Below are 23,533 nucleotides of genomic sequence, written 5' to 3'. Positions count from 1 at the left end.
CACAAGTGTTTTTGCATGCCACTCTTCTTGAAAGGTGGTCGCTGCAGCCAGGAATCGAACCAGTGACCATGTGCTCTGCAGCAGAGTGCTGCAGCCACTAAGCCACCACTGTGAGTAATAGCTGCAATGGATACTACAAAGTGCAGGAGATAACTATATTTACTGGAGTAGTACATCTATTTTAACGAGCAGCTGTGCACTTTAGGGTCTCCACTTCTTTGTGGTGTCAACATATTTTCCATCAGGTGGCTCATAATTCTCAATTGGAGGAGTAGAAACTACGGCCTTGAACTGAGCAGGAAACAATCCATTGTCAGCCTATAAGGGGAGGGAGACAAGAGAAAATTTTTGCGCAGATGAATGCATGATCGACACAATGAAAACACTGCTTAACAAACTGCAGTCACAGATGTATGCACAGCTTTGTCGCACTCACTTAGTTGCGACCACATGTGCTAGGTGACTCAACACAAAGGAGAATGTGTGACTAACACCAATAAAGACAGCTACTGTATTTACTCGCATAATGAGCGCGCTTGCGTAATGAATGCAGCCCCCACTTTTCAAATCAAGAAGTGTGTTCTTTCTTTTTCTCGCATAGTGACCGCACCCTGAACTTGCTGCTGTGAAGTAGGAGAAGCACGGTATGATTTGGCGTCTGATATGGCGTCTGGCGGGTGTTCGTGTCGGACGCCGAATCGTACCACGTCTCCCTACTTTTATTGCGATAGCAATTATATGGACGCTCCGAGTGCATTTTTGCCGTCATCGTCGGTCGTCACACAGTGTAGGTGTGAGTGAAAGTGCCCGAGGGGCGCCGACGATCGCAGCTCAATCTCCCGGGTACAAGGAAGGAAACGCGCCGTCCCCTCTCACACACATGTTGGCGGGGGCACGGCGTTTTACTCCAATAGCAACTGTGCATTGTGCGGCCGCGGCGCGCCCTATTTTCAAAGCAAACTATTGGCGATCTGCGTCAGGGGCTGAGTCGATAGCGGCTCATACCTCTGTGCATGCTGCGTTCTCGCCACTCAGTTTGCGTTCAGTGAATGTTTACAAGTTTATATGGCTGATAAAACTACTACCCTTTCTTCGTGTAGCTGTCAACACATTCGCTATCGCAATCAATGGTTCGCATTTCGAGCGAAACTGACTTTGTTAGAGGTGGCCCCGAAAAAAAAAGAAATTCTCATAATTTTACCCCACATAATAATTGGATCCCCCAACTTTGCCCATATTTTTCGGGAAAAAAAGTGCATTCATTATGCAAGTAAATAAGGTACATTGTTTTTGTTGTTAAAAAGGTATAGCACACGGCAGATTATACAATAACCATTGGCAGGTAGGGTCACGGCTCCCAGTTTGCTGGAATGCTAATAAACCATTCCCTTTCGTACTGAGCTGTGCTGTGTGAATCTCACAGAGGTCAACTTTACTAAAAACAGCTCCAACATACTCAGAGTTTACTTTTAAAAAAGTAAATATGAAAACAATGCTTAGAATCCTGAATCTTGAAATAGAAACAACATGCAACATATTTCTAATGTACTTTTGATGTAGCATAAATGGACATGCCTATGCAGGCAATGCTGCACTAAAAATGCACCAGAAATGTGTTCCTTGAATTGTGTTTAAAACTACATGCTTACACTTTCATACATGTTCTGCATGTAAAGCAAAGCTAGTTAATAAATACTGCACATGATCTCTGGAGGTAGAAATAAACAACTGTCCAACACATTTGCAGAGTGTGGAACATGTCAACATACCATACTTAACTGCATAGTGGATGCAATAAAAAAAAGAACTGAATCAAGGTCGAGTACTTCAATTTAAAGGGACACTAAAGGTTACCAGAAACTCAAGTTAAAGTGGTAGAGCAATGTTCTAGAACGTCTAAGGCGTCAATATAATCGCGAACAGAGTTTTAGTAACCGAGAAATTGAGGTAAATGCATGACACGATTTGAGACCCCCCAGCGACATTCCGGTACTAGCCCGATGACGAAAGCACTCCTCATAATTTGTGTTACTAATACTCAACTACTCGTATTAAAAATATCATTTCATTTGATTATAAGACGAAAAAAAATGCTACTTGTCTACGTCTATTCGATTCTAAGAAAAAATAGTATTTTGAGGTTACCCTTCAGTAATATGGGTGTTCGAAAGGTTTCGTTTTCGCTCGACTCTGCGCCGCGCACGCTTTGGAGTTTCAGTAGTTTCGTTATCGCGTCGTGCTGTGAGGGTTCTGCTACCTCGCGAAAGTTTCATTTGGAACAAGCAGCGAGAATGCCAAGTCCATGTGGTGTCGTGGGAAGCCCTCGTTGCTTTCCCGCTCCGGAGAGCCGGTGTCGAGGCCGCCGTCGTAGTACGCAACGACGCCGGCAGTGCGAGCCCTCAGCAGCAGGTCGCGCTCGTCGGTGTTCAAATCGCTGAAGTTGAGCCCACCATCGCGAGCCAATCTGTCGGTGTCAGGGTCCATTGCGACGAGCGTCGAAGTTTGCGTCATAGAATGAAGTACCAGCTTATGGGCGTCTTGCGCTGGAGTTTGAGGTATAGTAGCGGCGCCTGGTGGCGGTGCGGGAAACGACATCTGGGTCGTGCCAGCTTGGGTCGTATTGAGCCCTGGCTGTGGCGAAGCACGTTTCTAGGCCGAGTTTTGCGTCGATTCGCACTTTTTTATGCCCTGTTGCAAGTGCGAAAAGGCTCGTCACTTCTCACAGACCACGTCGACCACGCTGCGAGCTCGCCGCAGCCTATAGTTTAACGAAAACGGACTCTCCGTGTGCCGTGGGACGTAATGTGGGACGTAATGTGGGACGTCATTCGTTTCTCCTTCCGCTAGCCACCATACTCCCGCTTTCGCTCTGCTGTCGGCTCTGTCTTGGCTCTGTTTCTGGCCGCGCGTTTGCGTTTTGCGCAGAAAAGCCGTAGCGCCGTCTGCGGACGCCGTTCTACTCACCGATGGCGCAACGTCACTATGAGACCATGATGTCAGTACTCCTCGATCGGAGGGCGGGCGATTTGAACTGTGCTAGAGGTACGCGGACGCTTCAGAACGCATTTTCTCTTAAAATAAGTCTCTGCTTGGCACGAAACAAGCGTTTCGAGGTTTCTGTGATGGTATTTCAACAGTCCACGTTGACTTAATAGTAACCTTTAGTGTCCCTTTAATGTATGTTCATTGCAGTGGGAGAAATTCTGAGCGAAGAATTTCACTTGAATTTATTCCCCATATAATGAAAATAACCCCAAACTTGGCACCGATCTTTCTTGGCAGTATAAAGTGCATCCATTATGTGAGTAAATAGTATACATGGTGCAGGCTATGCTACAGAGGCCAGTGTTAGAATAAGAAAAGCAAATGAAGGGCCCACACTTGCACGTCACAGAAACAAAGTAACCAATAACGATTACAATAGCTTTATTAAAATATGTAACTGATTACATTGACCAGTTACTGCCCTATGAATAATTGAGACATTACTAAAATGTAATCAATTACCTTTAGTACTTTCCTCGAATGCTTTATTAACATCGCACATATCCAGGTAATACAGTGCTTTCCTGCCTCTTTCAGTGCATCCTCTGCAGCCCTTCACACATTATCTTTACTAATAATCCTTTTCAAAATTTGCGTCGGTCAGACCCCCTACAATGATATTGAAAATTTTCTCTACATGTGCGCTGGGAGTTGGTGGGATGTTACAAGGTACGAACACCTTGCATACAAGATTTTGGTTACTCGGCATCTAGGTTCTCTAAGAAATGCAGCACTACAGCATTGCTGGGTTTTGAAGAAGGAGCCCCTGGTAGGGCCTATGAAAAACAGAAAAATTGTCCGTACATTTATTCCCTGGCATAAACGTCTGAAATGGCCGTCACTATTGAGCAATAGCAGTGCCAGTTAAAATCATGGGCCAAGATCTGGTGAAGCATAACGATGAGGAAACAAATACTGAGAGGCTGGCTTTGCCTGTCTGAACATGCAGATTCGTGAGGCTGCTGCATAGCAGGACTGCGAGCATTTTACTGTAGTTCCTGCCAAATTCAAGTATTCAAAGCTGCATTGCCTGTTACAGCTTGTTTCGCCGATAAGGTAACCGGTTACTGCAAGGGTGAACCAGAAAGTTTTTGCCCACATTTTTTTTTTAGCCAAATTACGGCTGTAAATGCGAGGTCAACACATCCATTCCCAGCGGTGGACCTTTCTTGGACTGGCCCGTCCTTATCGGCTGGTAGCTCTGCGGCATGGCGCTGCTGTCGGTTGTGGTTCACACATCCGCAGCGTATGAGCAACGAAGTCTGATTTGCTTTGTATGAAGCAAGGGACGAACGCCCATCAAAAGCCACAGGGAAATGCAGCCCACGTATGGGGAAAAGTGGTGGTGTTGTGAGTTCACAAAAGGCTGATGAAGCCAATACAGCAGTCCGACGGTGGTTCCACAGTCAGCCGGATGAATTCTACCACAGGGACATCTCAAATTTAGTGCTGCGATGGGACAAATGCCTGAACCGGTGTGGGGACTATGTGGAAAAACAGCACAAGGTACTAACAACAGTACATATATTTGCAATTACCTTTATGTACCTTATGTTGACTAATAAAAAATAGGGGCAAAGACTTTGATTCGCACTCGTAAAGAAAAAAAAAAGGCAATAATATTACAATGCGCATTACAGAGCAAAATAAGTAAACAATCAATTATAAAGGCAAGTAGTTAATTACATGTGGTTTGTTAAGTGCAAATCTGGAAAGGACACAACCTGACAGAGTGACCCGTCACACTGTTCTTATTTGATCATGAATTGTCAACTTGCCCAAGCTTCAGCCTTGGGCAGCATTCGCACCAGCGACCGACACAAGTTGTACGACAAACTGGCAGCCAAAGAGCAGCTCAAATGATGTTAAAACCGGTAATCATGACTTGCATGCACCACAGTGCCGTGCACATCTGCTTGCATCCCCATCTTCATGTAAATTAAGCATCAGCATACACCAACATCCTGTTCCTGTGCCACTGGTTCATTCAGCAGCTTTGCAACCTAAGTGGCAAAGCTGAAAAATTAAACAGTGAGCAACTGATCCAAAACAGTTGCCTTTCAATCAAAGCGACCAACTTGATCATGTGACCTTTGCATCGCAACAGTGTGTATGATGCCTTAACGAGACACGGGTGGCCCACCTGCACAGCTGCATTGTACAACTCTTCAGAGGCTTCCTTCAGCATCTCCAAAGCCTTCTCCTGTGTGGCCACGATGCGTTCCAGCATGGCAGATTCGTTCTGATGCTTCCGCATGCAGTATATGCTCCAGGCCCGCTGCATCGCCTCTCGCAGCTGACATGTCTCATGCTCCAGGACAGGTGGCGCCCTGTGCCTTAATCTGCAGTGTCAGCATAGAAATGTGCTACTGTCACGGATGCTAGAATACAGTCATTGCTGTGTGCGTTACTGGTACCATCATGTTTCAGCACTGAGAGAAGCTGCCTGGAAAGAAAGCTATATGTCCTCACCCACAATTCAAGCTCCAGCTTGCAGTGTGTGAAGTCTCATGCAGTCCTCGCATTCCGTTCAGAGTTGTCATTGTAGGGCCAGCTGCCACCATTTTGGGTGGCACTTAACACTTTTTGAACACAGTTAAGATGTTTGCGCTTTTGTAGACAATGTTGCCATGAACATGCAAGCCAAACATTACTGCACTGCATGCACAGCAGGGAGTTAAGTTTCACATGAAATAACCCTCTCTCTCTGTTTTCGAGCACCCTCTGTTATGCTATGTCTATGACAGCCCATGACACCAGCCACTGAGCCATTGTCTATGACCAGGAGTTACTCGCGAGTGAAAGCAGGAAATTGAATGACAAGTGAGAACTGGTGAACACTGAAACTTAAAACACAGAGGAACAGATATATGCAGCAGTGCACAATGGATTAAACAGCAATCGAACTGTGGCGACAGTGATCACATTCCACAGGCCTGAATGCATTATTAAAAAAGACAAGGCAGTAGTGTGGAGCAAACTATATTTGAGAAATGCTGTAGCGAAATTAAAATTTTAAAATTAAGTAAGATCAATAAAGTTGTACATAAAAGCTTTTGCACACATTTGGCAAAGATGCAATTAGCATGTTCTTGCCTCTTTAGCTCTAATTCATCGGTCACATTTAGTTTCCAGAGGTTTGTGTTTCTACTCCCATTTGTTACCTCCAATATCTGTAACAGTGCACTACCACCACAACACCTACATTAACTGCAACTAAAGAGTGGTCACTTTGCAGAATCTGCCGCGAGTCGCAGAAAAGTTACCACCACGGTGTTCAGACAGTCACTGACATAAACATCGCTTACGAAGGTTAAACGCCAAGAGGAGCTGGATGAAGGCACAAGGGTTTGCCCCACACACATTCGGACAACCTTTGATACCTTGCACAGTTACTTCAATATTGCAAGTGTACAGGGCTGTACAAGGTATACAAGACTGCATGGAAATTGGAAAATAGTTGTGAGTGTTTAAAATGAGCTTGTTATTACCAAATATTTGAGTCAAGTGCCAGATGAAAATTACCAGCTCCATTTTATGTGATGAATGGCTACAACTGTTTCAAAAGTGCATGACAATTTAGCTGACCACCAGGCAGTAATAACAATCTTTACTGAGTAGGTTTTTGGCTTCCTATCCAACTTCGAATAAGGTTTTGTGAGAGAGTAGCTTTTTGTATCATTAGCAGTCCTGCCACAAGCATTGTAGAATGATAAATTTGCCCGGGTCATATGTTCATTTTCCATAGTCCTCTAAAAAAACATGTCAGCGGGGTTCTAGAGTGGGTTGGATACTTTAGGAATTGACGTGATCGGTGCATTTACCATCACAGCAGGCACGTCAAATAAGCTGCATGTTACATGGTCTCTACGTTGCCCATATACTACCTAGAACTTTGCAGCACTACGGTAAAGACGTTTCACAGATGAACAGATCCCTGCAGTTAAATTTACTCGGGAAGCTACAAGGCTCGTCACAAGAGGAACCTGTCGACATCACTAATCCGTTTTTTTTTTCAGTAACCCGCCTGCCGCCAAAATGCCGATGCAGTCAACCATTCAACACTCACCCTAGCTCTTTTTGCAGTTTTGGGGCCACCTCCGACTCTTCGATTGGCTTGTACTTCTTGGCATGCCTCTTGAGTTGGCGGATACCCCTTTCGATCCTTCGCTTCTTGCGTTCTTCCCTCATACGAAGAATAGCCGGGTCGAGTCGTTTCTTCTTTTTAAGCGGCTCCGCACTGCGACAATTCATTTCCGACAATACCGGCATTAAGCACTGCAACTTCGCGCAAAGCAACATCGCGGCTTACTTAAGCTGGGCCGTGGTGTGCAGATCCTTAAACGCAACGGTAGCTGACGGCAGTAATCTCTGTGGGGCCGCCGCTAACCTGCAAAAGGGGGAAAAGAAAGGAAAAAAGGAAGAGTCAAGACAAGAAGCCTTGAAATTCGTCCCGGATCTTGACGAATTTTTCTTCAACTACAAGTCTTTCCTTCTGAAAAATCCGTGGATGCCAATTCTTCCCTTTTATGCAAGAAGCCTTCGAGGATGTCGACGAGCTCCACGTCCAGCCCGCACTGCTCTCTCACCTTAAATTGGTCAGCCTTGCAGTCAACGCGAAAAGTTGCATCCTAGCTCAGATGCAGAAGAGGCGCCACTACAAATATGTTATACCACTGGTTATACTTGTCTGTGTTAGCTCAGTCTTTTACGTTCGTAAACTTCATAGACTAGCCATGCCCCTCGATGCTCGCACGACCCGCAGCATCTGCGCCATGTGTGCTTCCGAGAGGGCGATAAACCCTTTCCCAAAGCAAGGCGGAATTTTGTAAATACTCCTCATTCGTGTATTCATTTGCGCTTGCATTTGTTATTTTATTTATATTATATATTTATTATAACCAAAGCGCTCCCCATAGATCTCATGCGTTGAAATTGGATATGATGATGATGACCTATGCGGTCTTTCCCACGGGAGTTCGGGTCTCTGGCACCCCCATTGCCCCCATTGCCAACCGCAAGGGCGCCGCCATGTTGCTACTTTCCCCAGGTGCAGACAAGAAGTAATCTAGTAACGTTGGGTGCAGACGACGATACTCAGACGAGACACATAATCCACGCAATCATTGTATGAAACTCTTCGATCGTGGTCGATTCAGATCGACCTTGATCTGGATTGGGTGTTGCTACAGGGTCATTTGCGATCGCGATCATGCGAGATCCGGATCTGGGCGATCGCGATCAGCCGTGACAATGGTATTACCCCCAAAAATGCATGGCGAACGAGTTGAGGAGAGAATTCATGGCTATGGAGGAGGGTAACTTGTAATCGTCCATGAGGCGCTTCACACAAATTGTGGTGCGAATGATTAACTTTAGCTGTATCCTACGCGTCTACAAAATTTTTCCGAGCCGTTTCAGGGGCCCTTTAAGAGAAAGCTTAAGCTCAGACCCAACTCCGACGCGGCCTATTCAAATACATGTAAAACGCAAAAACGTTTTTCTGAGATATCCCCTGGACAGATTTTAATGAAATTTGTTGCATTTTAAAAAGAAAGTTAAATTGTAATGACTCCAGGAAGCGGAATTTCGATTTAGGGCCTGGATTCTCTTGAAAAAAATTTTTTTTTAAGAATTCGCAAGTTCGAAAAAAAAGAAGACGCACGAAATTTATAAAATAGCATCAAGAACGGATATCACGGTTCTGTAAACGGCATCCATTAGATCATTCAAAGCGGACAGATTCGATATGATAATTTACATCTTTCGTGAGTCTGCTACGTTGTGCACAAGGGTTCTGCAAAACCTGTATTTCCATATTACTGAATTTTTTTAGCTTCATGTGTAACATATCAATTTTGTCCACTTTAGATGTACTATCGTATGCAATTCACAGAACTGTGATATGATTTTTCCTTGCTGAGTTAGAGTTGCAAAATAACTTGATAGCTTCGTTTTCTGAAAATTTGAGATTTTTGCCAATTTTTAATAAAAAATTGACGACCTAAATCAAAAATTTGAAACCAACACTCACTAGATTTTAAGTTTTCTTTTTTAATGCAACAAACCTCGTCAATGTTGGTGCAGTGGTTGCCGACAAAAACGAATTTCCTTTTACATGTATTTAGATAGGAGCACCCGAGCCCCTATTGTAGTACACTGTACCCGAGCTAAAGCTTCCTACTAAGATGCATTTCTGAGTATGGGCAGTACGGGATGGTACGGGTGTTAGCATGGAGAAAGTAAACTCCATGGGTGTTAGTATGGTGGTGCATCCTCCATGGGTGGTGCTTACTAGTTTAGGCAGCTACTAACGCATTCTTCTACGCACTGTGCATTTTACATGACAATTTTATAAATAGCCATCCGATCTTCCTGAATAACACACAGAATGAACTTTACACGTTGTCTGTATACGTACGTGCTACGTGTTAATGCTCGTTTTTGCACTATATTTTGAATATTCTTGCGTTACAAAAATGGGTCGTGGCCATGTCGTGGCAACAAGGCGGCGCCCTTGCGGTTGCCTTATTTTTTTTCCCGCTATAAGCTATTAAAGGGCAACTTCGGCGATTTTTCGATGTCCACTAGCTGATCTTAATAAAATTTTGAATGTATGTTCGCTTTTGCACTCTGATTATCTATGCCAAACTATATGGCTACAAGTCCTTTAGTTTTCCTGAACATGAATTTTAAAGATTGGTTGCGTTTCCGACTCATGACTCCCAACCACGTTCAGTAGGTCGTGCTCCCAACATCGTCGGTTCGGCGTTAGCGCGTTCTGTGTGTTTATATCACGGTTATATATTGGTTATACATTATGGTGGTGTAGGATCTGACGTCATCTACTCATCGTGCCGTCACACGAATCAGCTACCCGTTTCGGTATCTCGTTTGTTGTTATTTAAAATTATTGATGAATTATGATAAATTATTGATGAATTTGTGCGTGTAAATGTAACAATAAAGCAGTGCATTACTGCACCCAAGCTTTCGATTTTGTTTTCTTCTTTCTTGCTAATTGTATTACGACAGCAATATCCGGTCAGCCCGTTTCCCGTGGCATTCAGGGATTCTTCTTCATTCTGAAATGGCGTCCGCAGGCGACGGAAGTGCGACCGTGAAGAGGAAAATTAGCGAACTCAAAGTTGTCCAGCTAAGAGCCGAACTTGAAGGACGCGAGTTGGACAAAAGCGGCAGTAAAACTGCACTGATTGAGCGTCTTTCAAAGGTAACCACTTACGAGCTTCCTCTAAACGCTGCTACTTCCTAGTAGGCACTAGGCCTACTTCGCTTGGCGTCCTGTGCTGCCGTCCTAACTTGTGCCATGCTTGTGCATGTTTTGCTGCTGTATGTATACGTACAGTACGTAACATTCACGTCCTTGAGCTTTATTCAGAAGGTAGTCTTTGTTCGGAGAGAGGATTATTTAACGGTAGCCTATATTGACTTAAAGATGTAATTGCTGCCGAGCTAGATTTTTTTTCTTTCTCTCTCTCTCTCTCTCTCGTTTGAGTGGCTGCAGCTGGATTGCTTTCCACGCGAGCATTTCGTCACTTTTGCTTTCGTTAGATTAAAGCGCGCGCTCACGAACACACCGGCATATGAGAAAGAAAATGCCACGTCTTGGGTTTCGTTAGCGCCTACTCGGAATGCATGCGCAGAACGGAGTTCTTCGGCAAGTGTGACGATCTGGCTTTACTAGCGCTTCCTCAGGTATTTCGGTTTAAGAGCATATATTTATTTGAACGCGACTTGCAGATATTGCTCGAGTTGTTCGCCCAGATTTAAATGGTGACGGTAATTTTCAAGCAGAGCTGCAGCAATTACATGCAATTTGCGGATTTTATTACGATTTATCACGTCTTTTGTGTGTGGATTGCTGGTAAGTGTGGGTGAACGATGGTGAATGAGTACCGCCGTGGCAGTTCTGAGGAAACGAACTCTTGTAATTTTCTTTTGTTTGCGTAAGGATCAGACACCTCGAATAAAAATCGGTTACAAATTCACAAACTGCGATAATGAAAACTGTGCATAAAAAATCACTATTACAAAATTATGCTCAAGCATCCGCTCGGGCAATTCCAGCAAAACAGCATAAATTCAAGAGTTCTTCACCTGTACCTTTTGGTGACTGTACCGCTATCATGATTTCTTAGGTTATTCCTCACATTGCTGATCTTAAGTCTTTCGCAGCTGTTCTTGTGTGTGATTGAATCGGGAGACTCGCAGGCCAACAGTGCAAAAAATATTTGGATATATAGGTGGCGACACTTCAATTTCTCCCCTAACATACATAAAACTTCTTTAGTATGGATGGAACACAAGTAGACACTATGAAGCACTATTCACTAGTTTAATGAGTCCTTTTGCAACACTAATTCAACGTGCGTGCTAGTATATATATAATTCCCCTCCTTTCTTAACATCTGTTGCCACTGAATTTGCATACTTCTTGCATTTAAGTTCCTGAGATTTGTAAATGCGGCACAGGGAAAGGCTGTGTGCCTTATTTTTGAACTTTCATCATTGTAGAAGGTTGTTAAGTGGCCAAACGCCTACTATATGTAGAGTTCAGTGCTGTATACGAGCGAGTGTGTGGCATACCTATCTCTTTCTGCTGCACACATAAAGTCGCAGGAGTTAAATTTCCTTCTAAGTGACGGGGCACTTGGGAGACATTATTTACTGTTAAGATGGCTGCCAATGAAAACTGACCCTGACAACAATCAATATGCAAACAGTCTCTAGTGAAGCTAGTTTAGCAGGACTCTTTGAGGAACTATCAGGCATTGTTTGGGATATCATTGGCTTTAGTGAAGTTAGAACTACTGGTGAGGCTTATACATTGCTGAATAACGGCCATGTCCTTTGCTGTAGAGGACTCCCAGACCAACTCAGGCTGGTACTTGCAAACAAATATGCAGCCTTGCAACAGAGAGATGAAGATGACATAGTGGTAATGAATCGTAACTAGGCCAGCATCAAAAGCAGCTATTGAAGTGGAAGGTAAGGCACCAAGGTAGCCAGTACGTAAGCTCTCCCAAGTAATGAAGGACCTAATAAACGACAATGAATGAAAGTGTCCGACTCAAGAGATCAGATAGAATTCACAGAACTGTCAAAACTGATCACCAAGAAGAAAGTAAGGGATATTCAAAATTGTAACGTGAGAAAGACTGAGGAAACAGTAAAATTGGACACAGCATGAAATCAGTGAGAGAAATTGGCATAGGACAAACGAAGATGTATGTACTGAAAGATAAGTGGGGTGCTATCAGCAATTTCGAAGGTTTAGTAAAACGAACAGAATTCTATACTGACCTGTACAGTATCTAGAGCAGCCACCATACCTCCATTCGAAGTAGTACTGAACAGGTTACAGAGGCTCCTTCTCTAACTAGCGATGAGGTTAGCAGGGTTTTGCAAGAGATGAAACGAGAAAAAAAGCGGCAGGAGAAGATCGAATAAAAGTCGATTTAATCAAAGATGGAGTAGATATCGTGCTTGAAAAGCTTGCGGCCCTTTATTTAAAATGGCGCACGACTTCACTTCAAGGGTCCCAGAGAACTGGAAGAATGCCAACATTATACTGATCCACAAAAGGGAGACATTAAAAAATTGAAAAATAGGCCCATTAGCGCACTTCGAATATTATATAAAATATCCACCAAGATAATTTCCAATAGGATAAGGGCAACACTGGACTTCAGTCATCCCAAGAGAACAGGCTGGCTTCTGGAAGGGACGCTCTACACTGTTTCATATCCATCTCGTCAATCAGGTAATGGAGAAATCTGCGGAAATCAGCCTCTTGTCGTATATGGAAGAAGAGAGAAGTCTCATTTGGACAATAAAGAAAGTAACATGGTGTACATGCAGTGATTGTATCATTCTTCTATCTTCTAAATACAATATATTGGCGACAAGGCAACGACGATGACTGTAGCTCACACTAAAGCCCCTCCATCCACGCGCCACCGCCGCTTTCTTAAGTAGCGACAACCGCCTTTTCCCCTCACACCAAATCCGCTTCCGGCATTTCCGGTTCCGGCGTTTACGCTTGCTGGAGTTGCGCTGCGAGAATTTCCACTGTGATTGCAGACGATGGTGAGACGCCCGTGCTTAGCAACCGGTGCTAATTTGAGTAGCTCGCTCTAGCCATTCCACCAAGCATCATTCGTGTGAATCTACATGCTTGTTTGCGTACACTGCGCCCGCACGCTTTGCCTGTCGTCCCCTTTCTCTGACAAAGTGCGGAGAGCCATGGGCTGGGGCACAACACACGAACACAATTCGCTGTACACATCTGCTCGCGTCACAACACTAACACAATTCGCCGTACACCTTTGCACGCGTTACAACACGCGCGCACGCACCAATTCACTGCACACCTCCACTCATATCGCACAAGAAAAGCACACTTGTTTTCACCATGTCACTGAATGCCCTCCACGCAAATTTGAACTTGTTATATTTCATAGCTTCACGTCATTGCAGTTCTTCACGCAGTGCACGCACTTGGGACGTTCGTTACCTTCGATCTGCCGTACGAGACAAGTTCAACCTCAGAATCAACAGCATAAACTCTATGCGTCTGCCGTACAAATTGGCGTCGCGAACTCCTTCACTAAAGTCCCTCCATACGTGCTGGCTGGAGGGGATGTATGCTTCAAAACAAGAATTCAAAGGGGACAAGCTGTTGTATTCCGCTGAAGTAGTAGTTTGCGGTCGCTGTTTTCCAAATGCACGAAAAACGGGAGCGGTCTCCAAGCACCCAGGCACTACATTCCACTGTACGTTGTCTCTCGTGGCACAACTTGTCGCAGGTTGATGCGAAGCAGCGAACACGACCAGATCGCAGATTACAGTAGGCGGTGGTTCTTGGATGGAATCGCATTAACAGTTTCAACCGCAGCTGGTGCAATTAAAGTCTCTCCGTAGACGCGAAAGTAAACAACGCTAAAAAAAGATAGGGTCAATTCCACTCGGAACACGAAGCTGAAGCTACGCAAGTTCCGCTTGACGCCGGAAGCTGAGGGGGTGAGTGGGAGAGGAGCGTGGAGGAGGGCAGGTTGGCGGTACTTAACCTGGTCGGCGGTGACGCGTGGATGTAGGGGCTTTAGCTCACACGGCAGGAAAAAAAAAAAAAACTGATGTCAAGGGACACAAACACGGCATTTACGCATATGCCTGTGTGGAAGGTCAGGCTGGTTTCTGGTTGATATGGGATCGTCTGTCGCTATTTTAGCAGAACAACTCATCGCTATTTTTTTCCAAGTACTTGCCCTTTGAAGACTACTTCAGCACAGCTTTTCGACTACTTCAAGCCTAAATTGGAGCTCAGGGATGCTTATTGCATCAGCTATGTTTTGCGACAGAAGTGCTGGCATTCTTCTGTAGTGTCTGAGGGCACCACTGTTTTGGGCCTAGATGCCATTGCGGCACTACCAATGAAGATTGAAGGTACATTGCTTCAGTGCGTTGACCCGTAGCACTCCTGTATTTGCCATCTGAGCTACATTCAGAGTAAAACATTGGTTTGACAAACAGCTTGGATTTGCCAGTGGATTCAAACATAGAGTTAAGGTTCACGAGCTCGTTTCACCCATTGCCAGCAAGCTCCGAAGGTTGCCCTTTACTGTTCGCAAGCAGGTGTCAGCTGAATTACAGAAACTTGAAGCACAAGACATTATTGAGCTTGTCGATGCCTCTCTCGGTGGGTATCTCGAATAGTGGTGGTTCGGAAAAAGGATGGATTAATAAGAATGTGCGCTGATCTGCGAGTACCCAATAAAACTACAATTGTTGATGGCTTTCCACTTCACAGACAGGAGAGCTGCTGCATAGCTTAGCTGGCGCCCAATGATTTTCGAAGCTGGATTTAGTGTCTGCGTACCACCAAGTGGAACTCGACCCTGAGAGTCGTGATCTGACAATGTTTATTACGAATGATAGGCTCTTTCGCTTTTAGAGTGTGTGCTTTGGCTTGGCTTCAGCTCCATCAGCATTTGAGAATATGCATTGATGCATATCAGCATATTGGCAGCCTTTGCAATTACTAATGCCAATCTTTTCTAGTGTTTTTTTTTGTTTTTTTTGTGAAGCTTGTGACGGACTGTTTGATGGAAGTGTTCTCTTGCTGTCTTCTTTTTAGGCTTTAGAAGAGGAAGGACTCGATCCAGAGACTCACGAGTTTGAAATTTCTGTTGAATCGTCTTCAGCGAAGAAAATGAGTAAGATATGTTTGTGCCCATTATGGGGTTAAGGGTGGATGTGTGGGTGGGTGTTGTAGTTGATGTAAAGTGACAGTGGTCAACATACTACAGCTTATGTTAACAGAACTGTGACATGCCCATCCTTCACACTGAGCGTATTTTGTGGTAACTTCGGGCATCATTTCGTAGCACAGTGTAGCAGAAAGTGCGAGTGCTTGAGGGAACACTGTTGGCAGTTACCAGCATTTAGCTTAAATTTGTCAACTTGGAAGCATGGGTAGAATGACCTTCCAACCATAGCAAGCTGCTCAAGATGTAAAAATAAGGTATAAATGGCAGCTGATATTCGTTGGGGCTATAAATCTGTTAGGCTTCTTTTGTTACGGTGGTGTAATGAAAATTAACATGTTCCCTTCATTCACATTTGACCTGTTCAACACCAGCACTGGTTATCAGCATGTATGTTGCCCATAATTGCCACACATGTGAAAATCTACTTTCAGTACTAGATACCAAAAAAAAAAATTGATTACTTTTTTTTTTTTAAGACTAGGCCCATTCATGTGTAAATATGCGGAGTAATTTATCGTACTTGCTCTGGTATGTGAAAACTTAGTCTGGAGGTAGATTCATTGCAAGGAAGCTTGATTCCAGCAGTATGAATGTAATGCAGATTTGTTACAAAAATGTTACTATTTTTTATATTTCTTTAGGTTTTGATAGGACTACAGGTCCTGAGGCTTTAGATGTATCTTATGAATACATATGGTAGCTGCTTATACATTTTACTGATTGAGATGCATTAGATTAAGTTGTAATGAACACATGTATTTCACTCACACACACACACTTTTTGTTTGTTTCAGGTAACGAGGATACTGATTTAGATGGTGTGCTCCGTTTCATTTTTGATTGTTTTCCCAATGAACACAGTTAGCAAACATACAGAAACATCTTTGTTTTGTTCATTTCAGGTAACGAGGATACAAACTTAGGTGGGGTGCTCAGTTTCATTTTTGATTGTTTTCCCAATGAACACAGTTAGCAAACATACACGAACATCTCTTTTTTTGTTTGCTTCAGGTGACGAGGATACAAACTTAGGTGGGGTGCTCAGTTTCATTTTTGATTGTTTTAGTAATGAATACAGCAAATATACACGAACACATTATCCTTCTTTGTTTTTGTTTTTCAGGTAACAAGGATACTGACATAGGTGGGGTGCCCAGTCTGATTTTTCATTGTTTTACTAATGAACACAGTTAGCAAACAAACACGAACACATCCTTTTTTGTTTGTTTCAGGTAACGAGGATACTGACATAGGTGGGGTGTCTCATTCTGTTTTTGAGTTTCTTTCAGTGCATATAAATGTCTGTGTGCTCTTGTGTTGCAAGTACCAATAAGTTGTCAAGGGGCTAGAGGAGGGCTTGCTGTTAATTTTTATCTGTCCCTCTCAGTAATGTGCGCACAATGTGCATCTGGAGCACATTTAACCCTTTGAAGGTTATCGCCGTACATGTACGGCGGCGGTTTTCTGTCCCGCAAGGTCTTCGCCGTACGGGTACGGTTCCGACCCTCCGTTTGAAATTTCGCGCCATAATGACGATGAGCGCTCATCGGAAGGTGCTGCCACCTCTTAGCACTTACAAAATGCGTTTGAAATTGGTGCTACCTTCTTGGGGAGATAAACAGAGCTGATTGCTAGCTTCAGCGCGTCGCTCAGACTGCGGCAACGCCCCTTTGGCGGTTTCGATTCCGCCGCGTGATCGCAACGGAGGCGCGCGAAACGTTGTTTTTCTCTTTGTCGGCACGCTCTCGCAGCGGCGGCGGAAGTTGATTTCTATCTTGATTGGCACTTCTCTTAGCTTGGTTATCCACTTGCTTGTCCACTTGCTTATCAGCGCCGTTCGCGAGGTATTCTCGCTCTCCGCGGCAACGCGCTTACGCGAGAGGGTGCCTCAGGATGCCTCAGGATGCCCAAGGCAGCTGCACGCACGCAGAGATGGCATGTGTGCGCCAACACAACTCCTCGCTTCAAGAGAACAGACATGCATTTTAGGTGTGCAGACTGCGATAAGGCGCTGTGCGTAGACCCGTGTTACAAGGAGTACCACGCTCGGAAATACTACTGAACATGTTGCAGTTCTGAGTGATGCCGGCACCAAAATACTGTTCCTAATTATTTTTGACTATTTATTCCCGACTTAATAAATTTTGGACATTCAAGATCCGCAAAAAAGTAATTTGACCACCTGGGAAAGTTTTTTTCAAAATAATTCGACCCTCAAAGGGTTAAAGCATTGCTTGGAATGACCTGCACCTTACGCATGTTTTGTGGTGGTATAGGTTGTTCATAATGATTTCAGTGGCAACATGGTCAATTATGCAAATGCACATTTTACAACAGATATCTATGATCAGAAAGTCTTTTTTTTTTTTTTCAACATTTCTTTTGCTCTAGACTATTTCTACACCATTGTCTGTTATCACACCGTGAAAATTTGTCTTTGGAAACTTTGCATGTTAGCGTTTGCAAAAATGTTAGCTTTCACTTAGAGCGCTGCTTTGAGAAATTGATTGATGATAGACTGTACCACAGCAGAGAAACTACCGAAGTGGAAAAAATTGTCAAGTGAAGTAATCTAAACTGCCAAATAGTACACAGGTAATTACTGAATGTTGAAGGCTGTAATTCGCCTACTTGCATGCTTTTAGGCATTTATATTTTGACAATTGGGCAAAGGATGCTTCATTATTAGGTCTGAACATCAAGTTGCATTTTAAGTAGGTGCTTAAATTTTTTTGTGCAGCTTAGTTGGTTTGTTTATAGACAGAGCCACATTGTGCACAACTATGTATGCACCTTTCCTCCAAAATTTATTTATACAAGTGAAATATTGCATAAAATTGATGTATTTAAACCTTTACAATGCACAGATAGTAAGAATATTCATGGATATTGTAAAGCGGCCGAATGGGGTATAGTTCCACATACGTATGAAGTATACCTGTGAGCAAAAGTGTGCAGACCAGGGTTGTGCGATAAAGCAGATTTTTCCCCCTCTGCCTGTGCATGCAACTTGAAATAGGACTGCAGTCCAAACTTGGCATTGCAAACTTTCCATTGTACTTGTAAATTTCAGTTTATGCATGTTAAATACAAAGAAATTTAGTTTTCTTGGTGACCCTGTAGTCCGTATACTTTTGCTCATGATTGTACATTTAAGTTAAAAGGGCTTCATGGCACTCCCGAGAAAGCTTGTTGGGCATCACAATATGGCGATTTCATGCAACAGATGTGCTGATGTGGGGCATCGTGATCATTGGTTTAAAATGTAATGTGCAATTTATGTTTGCATGATATTGCAAGTGCTGTGAAAAAAAAACAAAAAGACTACAGGATTAGTTTACAGCCATTTTAACTACCACCTAGTTATCACGCAGCCACAAGCAAAATATTGCAACCATGGCAATGAGTAAATGGCGCGTCAATGTTGCAAGCACATGGCACACCTACAGCTGTTTTGTAGAAGCGGAAGCTGTTGTATACATAGAAGTGATGTCATAGCCATCAGGCTTGGCAACCATGGTGACACACTTTCTTTACGTAGTGTAGACACTATGTGGTTATCGGGTGCTGCTGCTGATGATAGCCACGCGAAAGATATTGCAACCATGGCAATGAGCTCATGACGAGTCAATGTTGCAAGCACATGGCGCGCCTATGGCAGTTTTCTAGAAGCGGAAGCTGTTGTATATATATAAGTGATGTCACAGCCCCATAGCCATCGGGCTTGGCAACCATGGCGACCAACTTTCTTTACATACTGTAGACGCTCTTTGCTTATCGGGCGCTGCTGCTTATGATGATTACCTTCATTTTGCTTGTATTTTGAGGTTTCTGCAACTGGTAACTTGGTTGTGTCAGTATCACACATCCCTTTGTTCTTTGATATGCTAATAAAAGGTAGAGCAAAAAATGGGCCTAAAGTGCTAGAGGGGCCTCTTCAAATTGGCCACTCATTTCACAAATGCTGAGGCCCCGTCATGCATTGCATGAAGATGTGTAGATGAGCTAATATTCAGTTCTAATTGACACACTTGTTTCACACACGCATACCATATTCTTTCTTTCTTGCAGGTAATGAGAAAACAGATGTAGGTAGGGTGTCATTTCTTTCTCTTTATTACACTTTGAAGGCACAGCTTTAACCCTTCAAGTGCCGTGGGCGAATCTTCTGTTTTTTTTTGTTTTTTTTTCTTTTTAATTAGTGCCAAGAATGAGTCTGTCTCGTCCACCTGTTTGGGTGCTCTGAGGGTCAGTAGTGGGATGGTCCACTGCATTTTGATGTTCTGGCCAGTTTCCTTTGGGAACTAGGGAGCATACGGACTTGGTTTGCCCGGTAGATATTTAAATGGTGGCTGCGAGTCGTATGTTGCCGCACCCATCGCGTAAGCGCAGCTTTCATTTGATTGTGTCAAGCTCCATAGACGGTTTGCTTCTGCATGAAAGCATTGACAGTGATGGCAATGTTTTCTGTGTTACAAACACACAGTGAATATGATTTCGTTGCCAACTATGATGTGCAATAAGAAAAGTAATATCTGAATGCGTTTTGCAGTTTTTTTTCCGGCACTTAAAGGGTTAATAAAGTTGGCTGTTTTAGGTGTACCAAAGGTTTGCCCGTATGAGATGTTTGTGGAGTGCTAATATCTGCTGCAGCAATGGTTTTAGTAGATAGCGAGGAATTTTACATGAATTCCTCTGCTTGCAATTTTATGTGCATCCCGTCTGCACGACTAAAGCATGTCCATGAATTTTATGTGCTCTTTTGAATGCTTCAGACATGCAGAGCCTACCTTGTCTGCTTTGTGCATTGGTTGTAGATGTCAATGGCACACAGTGTTCATAGAATGATCCAGAAATAAATTTCAGCATGATGTAGTTAATTCTTAATGATGCAGGTTGAGGCACATCTAGCATGTAAAGCAGGAAAGCTGTTGGTATATGCCACTGCTATTTTAGTGGTAATGAACTGTAGTTTTGCTCTTAATGTTAAAAACAACATAATGCATTGAGTGGCATGTGGAAAGCTTTTCGGTAATGACCACCAAAGTATAATTTGTGTATGTGATGACTATGCATACACGGTGCCTCGGAAGTAAAAAAAAAATTATTTGCATTTAATAAGCTGCATTTGGATTGCCTAATATTTTCTAATGTTCGTGTTTTTCCAAATAATAGTTGACTTTTTGATCAGAACTGTTGATAAAAAGATAGATCCAGTGGGGTTAGAAAAGTTGTCATCAGTAATGCTTGCGAAAGAACTGCACACAGCATCTGCATGCGAAGTGTGGCTGTGTGCATTTGCTCAAACATGTTCACTTTGTTCACACAGAAAAGGCACCTGAAGTTGAATCTGAGCCTCAGACAGTCGATGAAGCAGAAGAAGCAGAAGGTGAAAAGGTATGTGTAACCATGCTGTAGACGGGATTACTAGTTGGCTCTACTGCATGAGAATATTGGTTTTAAGGCTACTTGGTGGTTGTGGTAGTTCGCTGCCTGCTACCATGTAGAGTTGCATAATGACGTGGGTTGCCAATTTGAAATGCATGATTGCATACTTTATGCAGGAGCGATAACTGCATGCCGATGATTTTTTGTACGAGATTGGTATTTATTTGCTACATTATGAAACGCACCACTGCCAAATCATTTCATTTTTCATGTCTGTTTCTAGTATCATGATATATCATCAGATTTCTCTACTATTTTTCCCCGTTAAATGAAGACTAAAGCCCTCTAAGCCCTAGAGAAAATATTAGCAAATTTCAGAGCACCCCAAGTTTACTTGGTGGTCATAAATTTTGTTGTTGGCCTTTGACACAGTGGCAGTGGAGTAAGGATACCTGCATTTCGCGAGGTGCTTGCACTTGTCACCAAGCATTTGGGTGCTGATAGACCCTTTGATGGGAAAGTTTAGCAGTGCCAGAAAATATTCAGTAAAGTAGAATGTCTGTGTGTGATTAGGTGGCAAAACAAATAGATTGGAAAGTATTTCTTGGTTTTGCTGCTAACTTCATAATCAACATTGTGAACGAATGTCTTGTGACAAATTGGATGCTGCTTGTGTTTCTTAGGCCTACTGTAAATATGAGTTAACTTGAAGTAGATATACATTGTGCGTCATAGCCATTGAAATGTGTTCTGTTTAATATATCTTAAGGTTAGATTTGTTGAAGTTTTGTTTTCTTATTTTAGGAGGGCAGTTCCGAGGCAATGGACGCCGATGCTCTGCAGCTGTCCATTGAAGATGAAGAGAAGCTGCTAAATGAAGAGGTGTGTGCTATGGATTTCATGTTTCTTTGCACGTGTCTAGTTACTGTTACCGAGTCCCCTTTAAGGTGATAAGATAGCATATACAGTTTGATTTGTGAATTTTTAATGACAAATTTTGGTTTGTTTCAGGACGAGAACTTTGACAAATCAAAAGGTAAGGCATCATCCTTTATAGGGGGATGCTTGTTTTCTCTTTTGTTTTGAAGCATTGCCCAAAGTTCCAAGTCACTCGCCAGCAAAGCCCATTCTACCGGCCAGCAGCAACAACCTTCATCAGACCTGGGTGTGGCAGCAGGCGTTCATCTTGCATTTGTCCTGGAAGAAGCATTTCACCATAGAGGCTCTCAACGAGGCATCGAAGTAGTGCGAAGCTTCTCAAGCTTGTAGAATCTTTTCGTTGTCAACTGTGCACCTGGTGGAGGGTAGCACTGTTTCTTTGAAGAGTGGCGTCGCACTTTGTTTTTCAAGGTTTAGCTACCAAGGAGGCCAGCTCTGCAGGCAGTCTTGGGCCCGTGTACCTACATGGCCACCTTTGGTGTGCACTCACTGGAGACATGTTGCACTGCAGTCCCTTCGCACAGCTACGCGTCACCGGCTGGGAGCTGAGAAAACTGCATGTAGCGTCGGGAGTACCAGGCTGTAGCAAGACCATTGCTGTTATTTCTTAATTTTTGTCAAAAAAAAATGAAATTAGAAAACAAATGGGGGAACTTGGTGAAAGGAATTTGGTTGGGTGCCAGCATGAAGTAACATGGCCAAGGTGGATGTGCAGGTTCAGCTGTTACGGTTCTTCCCTGCCACTTTGTGTGCACAGCCCTTTTGTTATGGATCGGGGAGAGGAAAGGCAGGCACTATGCTACAAAGAGGGGGGGGGGGAGGCGGCTTCTGCTTGATGCCACTGGTGTTGTGACGCTGTAGCGAGTGTGTCTTCGGTCGAGCAGTCTTCAAGAACGGCCCTGCCTCGAGCTGGCGGCGCGGTTGGTAGCGTATGCCTGGCTAGCTGACCATGGGCCACCAGCCGTCTTGCGGCGAGCAAGAGGCGGCAGGCAAGGCTGTTGCTGCTGCTGCATCCCTTTTCCTCCCTTGCCTTCCTTCCTGCAGATGAAGCCTCCCAACAGGAAGACGACAACGGCAGCGGCTCTGCGGCGGCCGCCTCGCCGGCAGAGGCGGCCAGCACCACCACTGGCACCATCAAGAAGAAGGGCGCCAAGGCAACCCCTGCAAAGGAGCAGGACAAGGCCTCCTCAGCCATCACCGACTCTCCACCAAAGGAGGACCAAGAAGGAGGGCAAGGGGGAGACAGCGGCACAGAGAAGCGCAAGAAAGAAGATGCCACCACCACGCCACCGACTGCCAACGGCACTGGAACCGCACCGGCATCAGCTACTAGCAACAGCAGCACCACCCCTGCTAAGGCTGCCACTGCAAAGAGGTTGGTCTTGACGTGCGTGCGTATAACACTCCTTAAAAGAAAAAAAAAAGGTATGCTTTTACCATCTGGGGAAGGCACACTGCTGGTGGGACTCGTAGACGTGGACTGCGTTGCACCTTCTGTTACGGTCACAGCCACTGCCCTAGTCATCAGGTCCGCGAGCCATAGGGCGAAATAAACAAAAGGGTACGGGCAAGGCACTGGAACCTGGCGGTGAATGGCATTTGCACTGCGCGATTGTCCCGGATGGAGCATTTTGCTGTCGTCGTAATGCCAACAGGCGTTCCGTCTGGTCGGGTCCCCACAGGGCAGCGTGAACTCTGTTTTAATTTAAGGCTTACCAGAAGATGAAATGCAGTGTCCTCGGCATGGGGTGTGTCCAGTCCACAGCATTTTTTTGTCTCGCCCTCACCAGCTTCTGTCTGAGCATTCTGCTCACTTCCCAACGGGTTTCTGCAGCGCAGGGAGTAAGCTGGCTACACCTTCTGTTCACTTC

The 23,533-nt window shown here is 44.1% G+C and overlaps 2 protein-coding genes across 6 annotated transcripts in view; one reads left to right on the top strand and one right to left on the bottom strand.

The window, feature by feature from the left end:
- Positions 1 to 141: 141 nt before the first annotated feature.
- Positions 142 to 7,844, bottom strand: mRpL40 (mitochondrial ribosomal protein L40). Its single transcript, XM_050179982.3, has 5 exons — positions 7,635 to 7,844; positions 7,358 to 7,435; positions 7,115 to 7,285; positions 5,189 to 5,387; positions 142 to 318 (listed from the first exon to the last, which is right to left on the bottom strand). The coding sequence occupies exons 1-5, from the start codon at positions 7,673 to 7,675 to the stop codon at positions 202 to 204; spliced, it is 606 nt and encodes a 201-aa protein (XP_050035939.1). The 5' UTR covers positions 7,676 to 7,844; the 3' UTR covers positions 142 to 201.
- Positions 7,845 to 10,115: 2,271 nt separating this feature from the next.
- Positions 10,116 to 23,533, top strand: part of LOC126532281 (uncharacterized) — a 36,668-nt gene continuing 23,250 nt past the window's right edge. For 2 of the 5 annotated variants that reach the window (XM_072288262.1, XM_072288261.1), the window contains exons 1-12: positions 10,116 to 10,276; positions 15,203 to 15,281; positions 16,130 to 16,153; positions 16,238 to 16,258; positions 16,347 to 16,367; positions 16,459 to 16,479; positions 16,568 to 16,588; positions 19,407 to 19,427; positions 20,665 to 20,732; positions 21,528 to 21,605; positions 21,735 to 21,759; positions 22,707 to 23,037. In XM_072288262.1, the coding sequence (XP_072144363.1) occupies positions 10,136 to 10,276; positions 15,203 to 15,281; positions 16,130 to 16,153; positions 16,238 to 16,258; positions 16,347 to 16,367; positions 16,459 to 16,479; positions 16,568 to 16,588; positions 19,407 to 19,427; positions 20,665 to 20,732; positions 21,528 to 21,605; positions 21,735 to 21,759; positions 22,707 to 23,037 (851 nt within the window). In that variant the 5' untranslated portion in view covers positions 10,116 to 10,135. The remainder of the gene's footprint in view (positions 10,277 to 15,202; positions 15,282 to 16,129; positions 16,154 to 16,237; positions 16,259 to 16,346; positions 16,368 to 16,458; positions 16,480 to 16,567; positions 16,589 to 19,406; positions 19,428 to 20,664; positions 20,733 to 21,527; positions 21,606 to 21,734; positions 21,760 to 22,706; positions 23,038 to 23,533) is intronic. The other 3 variants (XM_055070930.2, XM_072288263.1, XM_072288264.1) reach the window with 3 other exon arrangements.

This window comes from Dermacentor andersoni, chromosome 5 (genome assembly GCF_023375885.2).
Source record: "Dermacentor andersoni chromosome 5, qqDerAnde1_hic_scaffold, whole genome shotgun sequence".
NCBI classification, from domain to species: domain Eukaryota; kingdom Metazoa; phylum Arthropoda; class Arachnida; order Ixodida; family Ixodidae; genus Dermacentor; species Dermacentor andersoni.
Note: the sequence above shows the minus strand (reverse complement) of the source record. Positions and strands in the feature narration are given on the sequence as shown.

What these genes read in the sequence shown, in the direction of transcription:
- mRpL40 (XM_050179982.3), bottom strand. Translation starts at nt 7,675, where the DNA reads ATGCAACTTTTCGCGTTGACTGCAAGGCTGACCAATTTAAG. An exon ending in GCAAGGCTGACCAATTTAAG is followed by an intron (nt 7,436 to 7,634) that starts GTGAGAGAGCAG and finishes CCCCTTTTGCAG; the next exon opens with GTTAGCGGCGGCCCCACAGA. An exon ending in AAACTGCAAAAAGAGCTAGG is followed by an intron (nt 5,388 to 7,114) that starts GTGAGTGTTGAA and finishes CTGACACTGCAG; the next exon opens with ATTAAGGCACAGGGCGCCAC.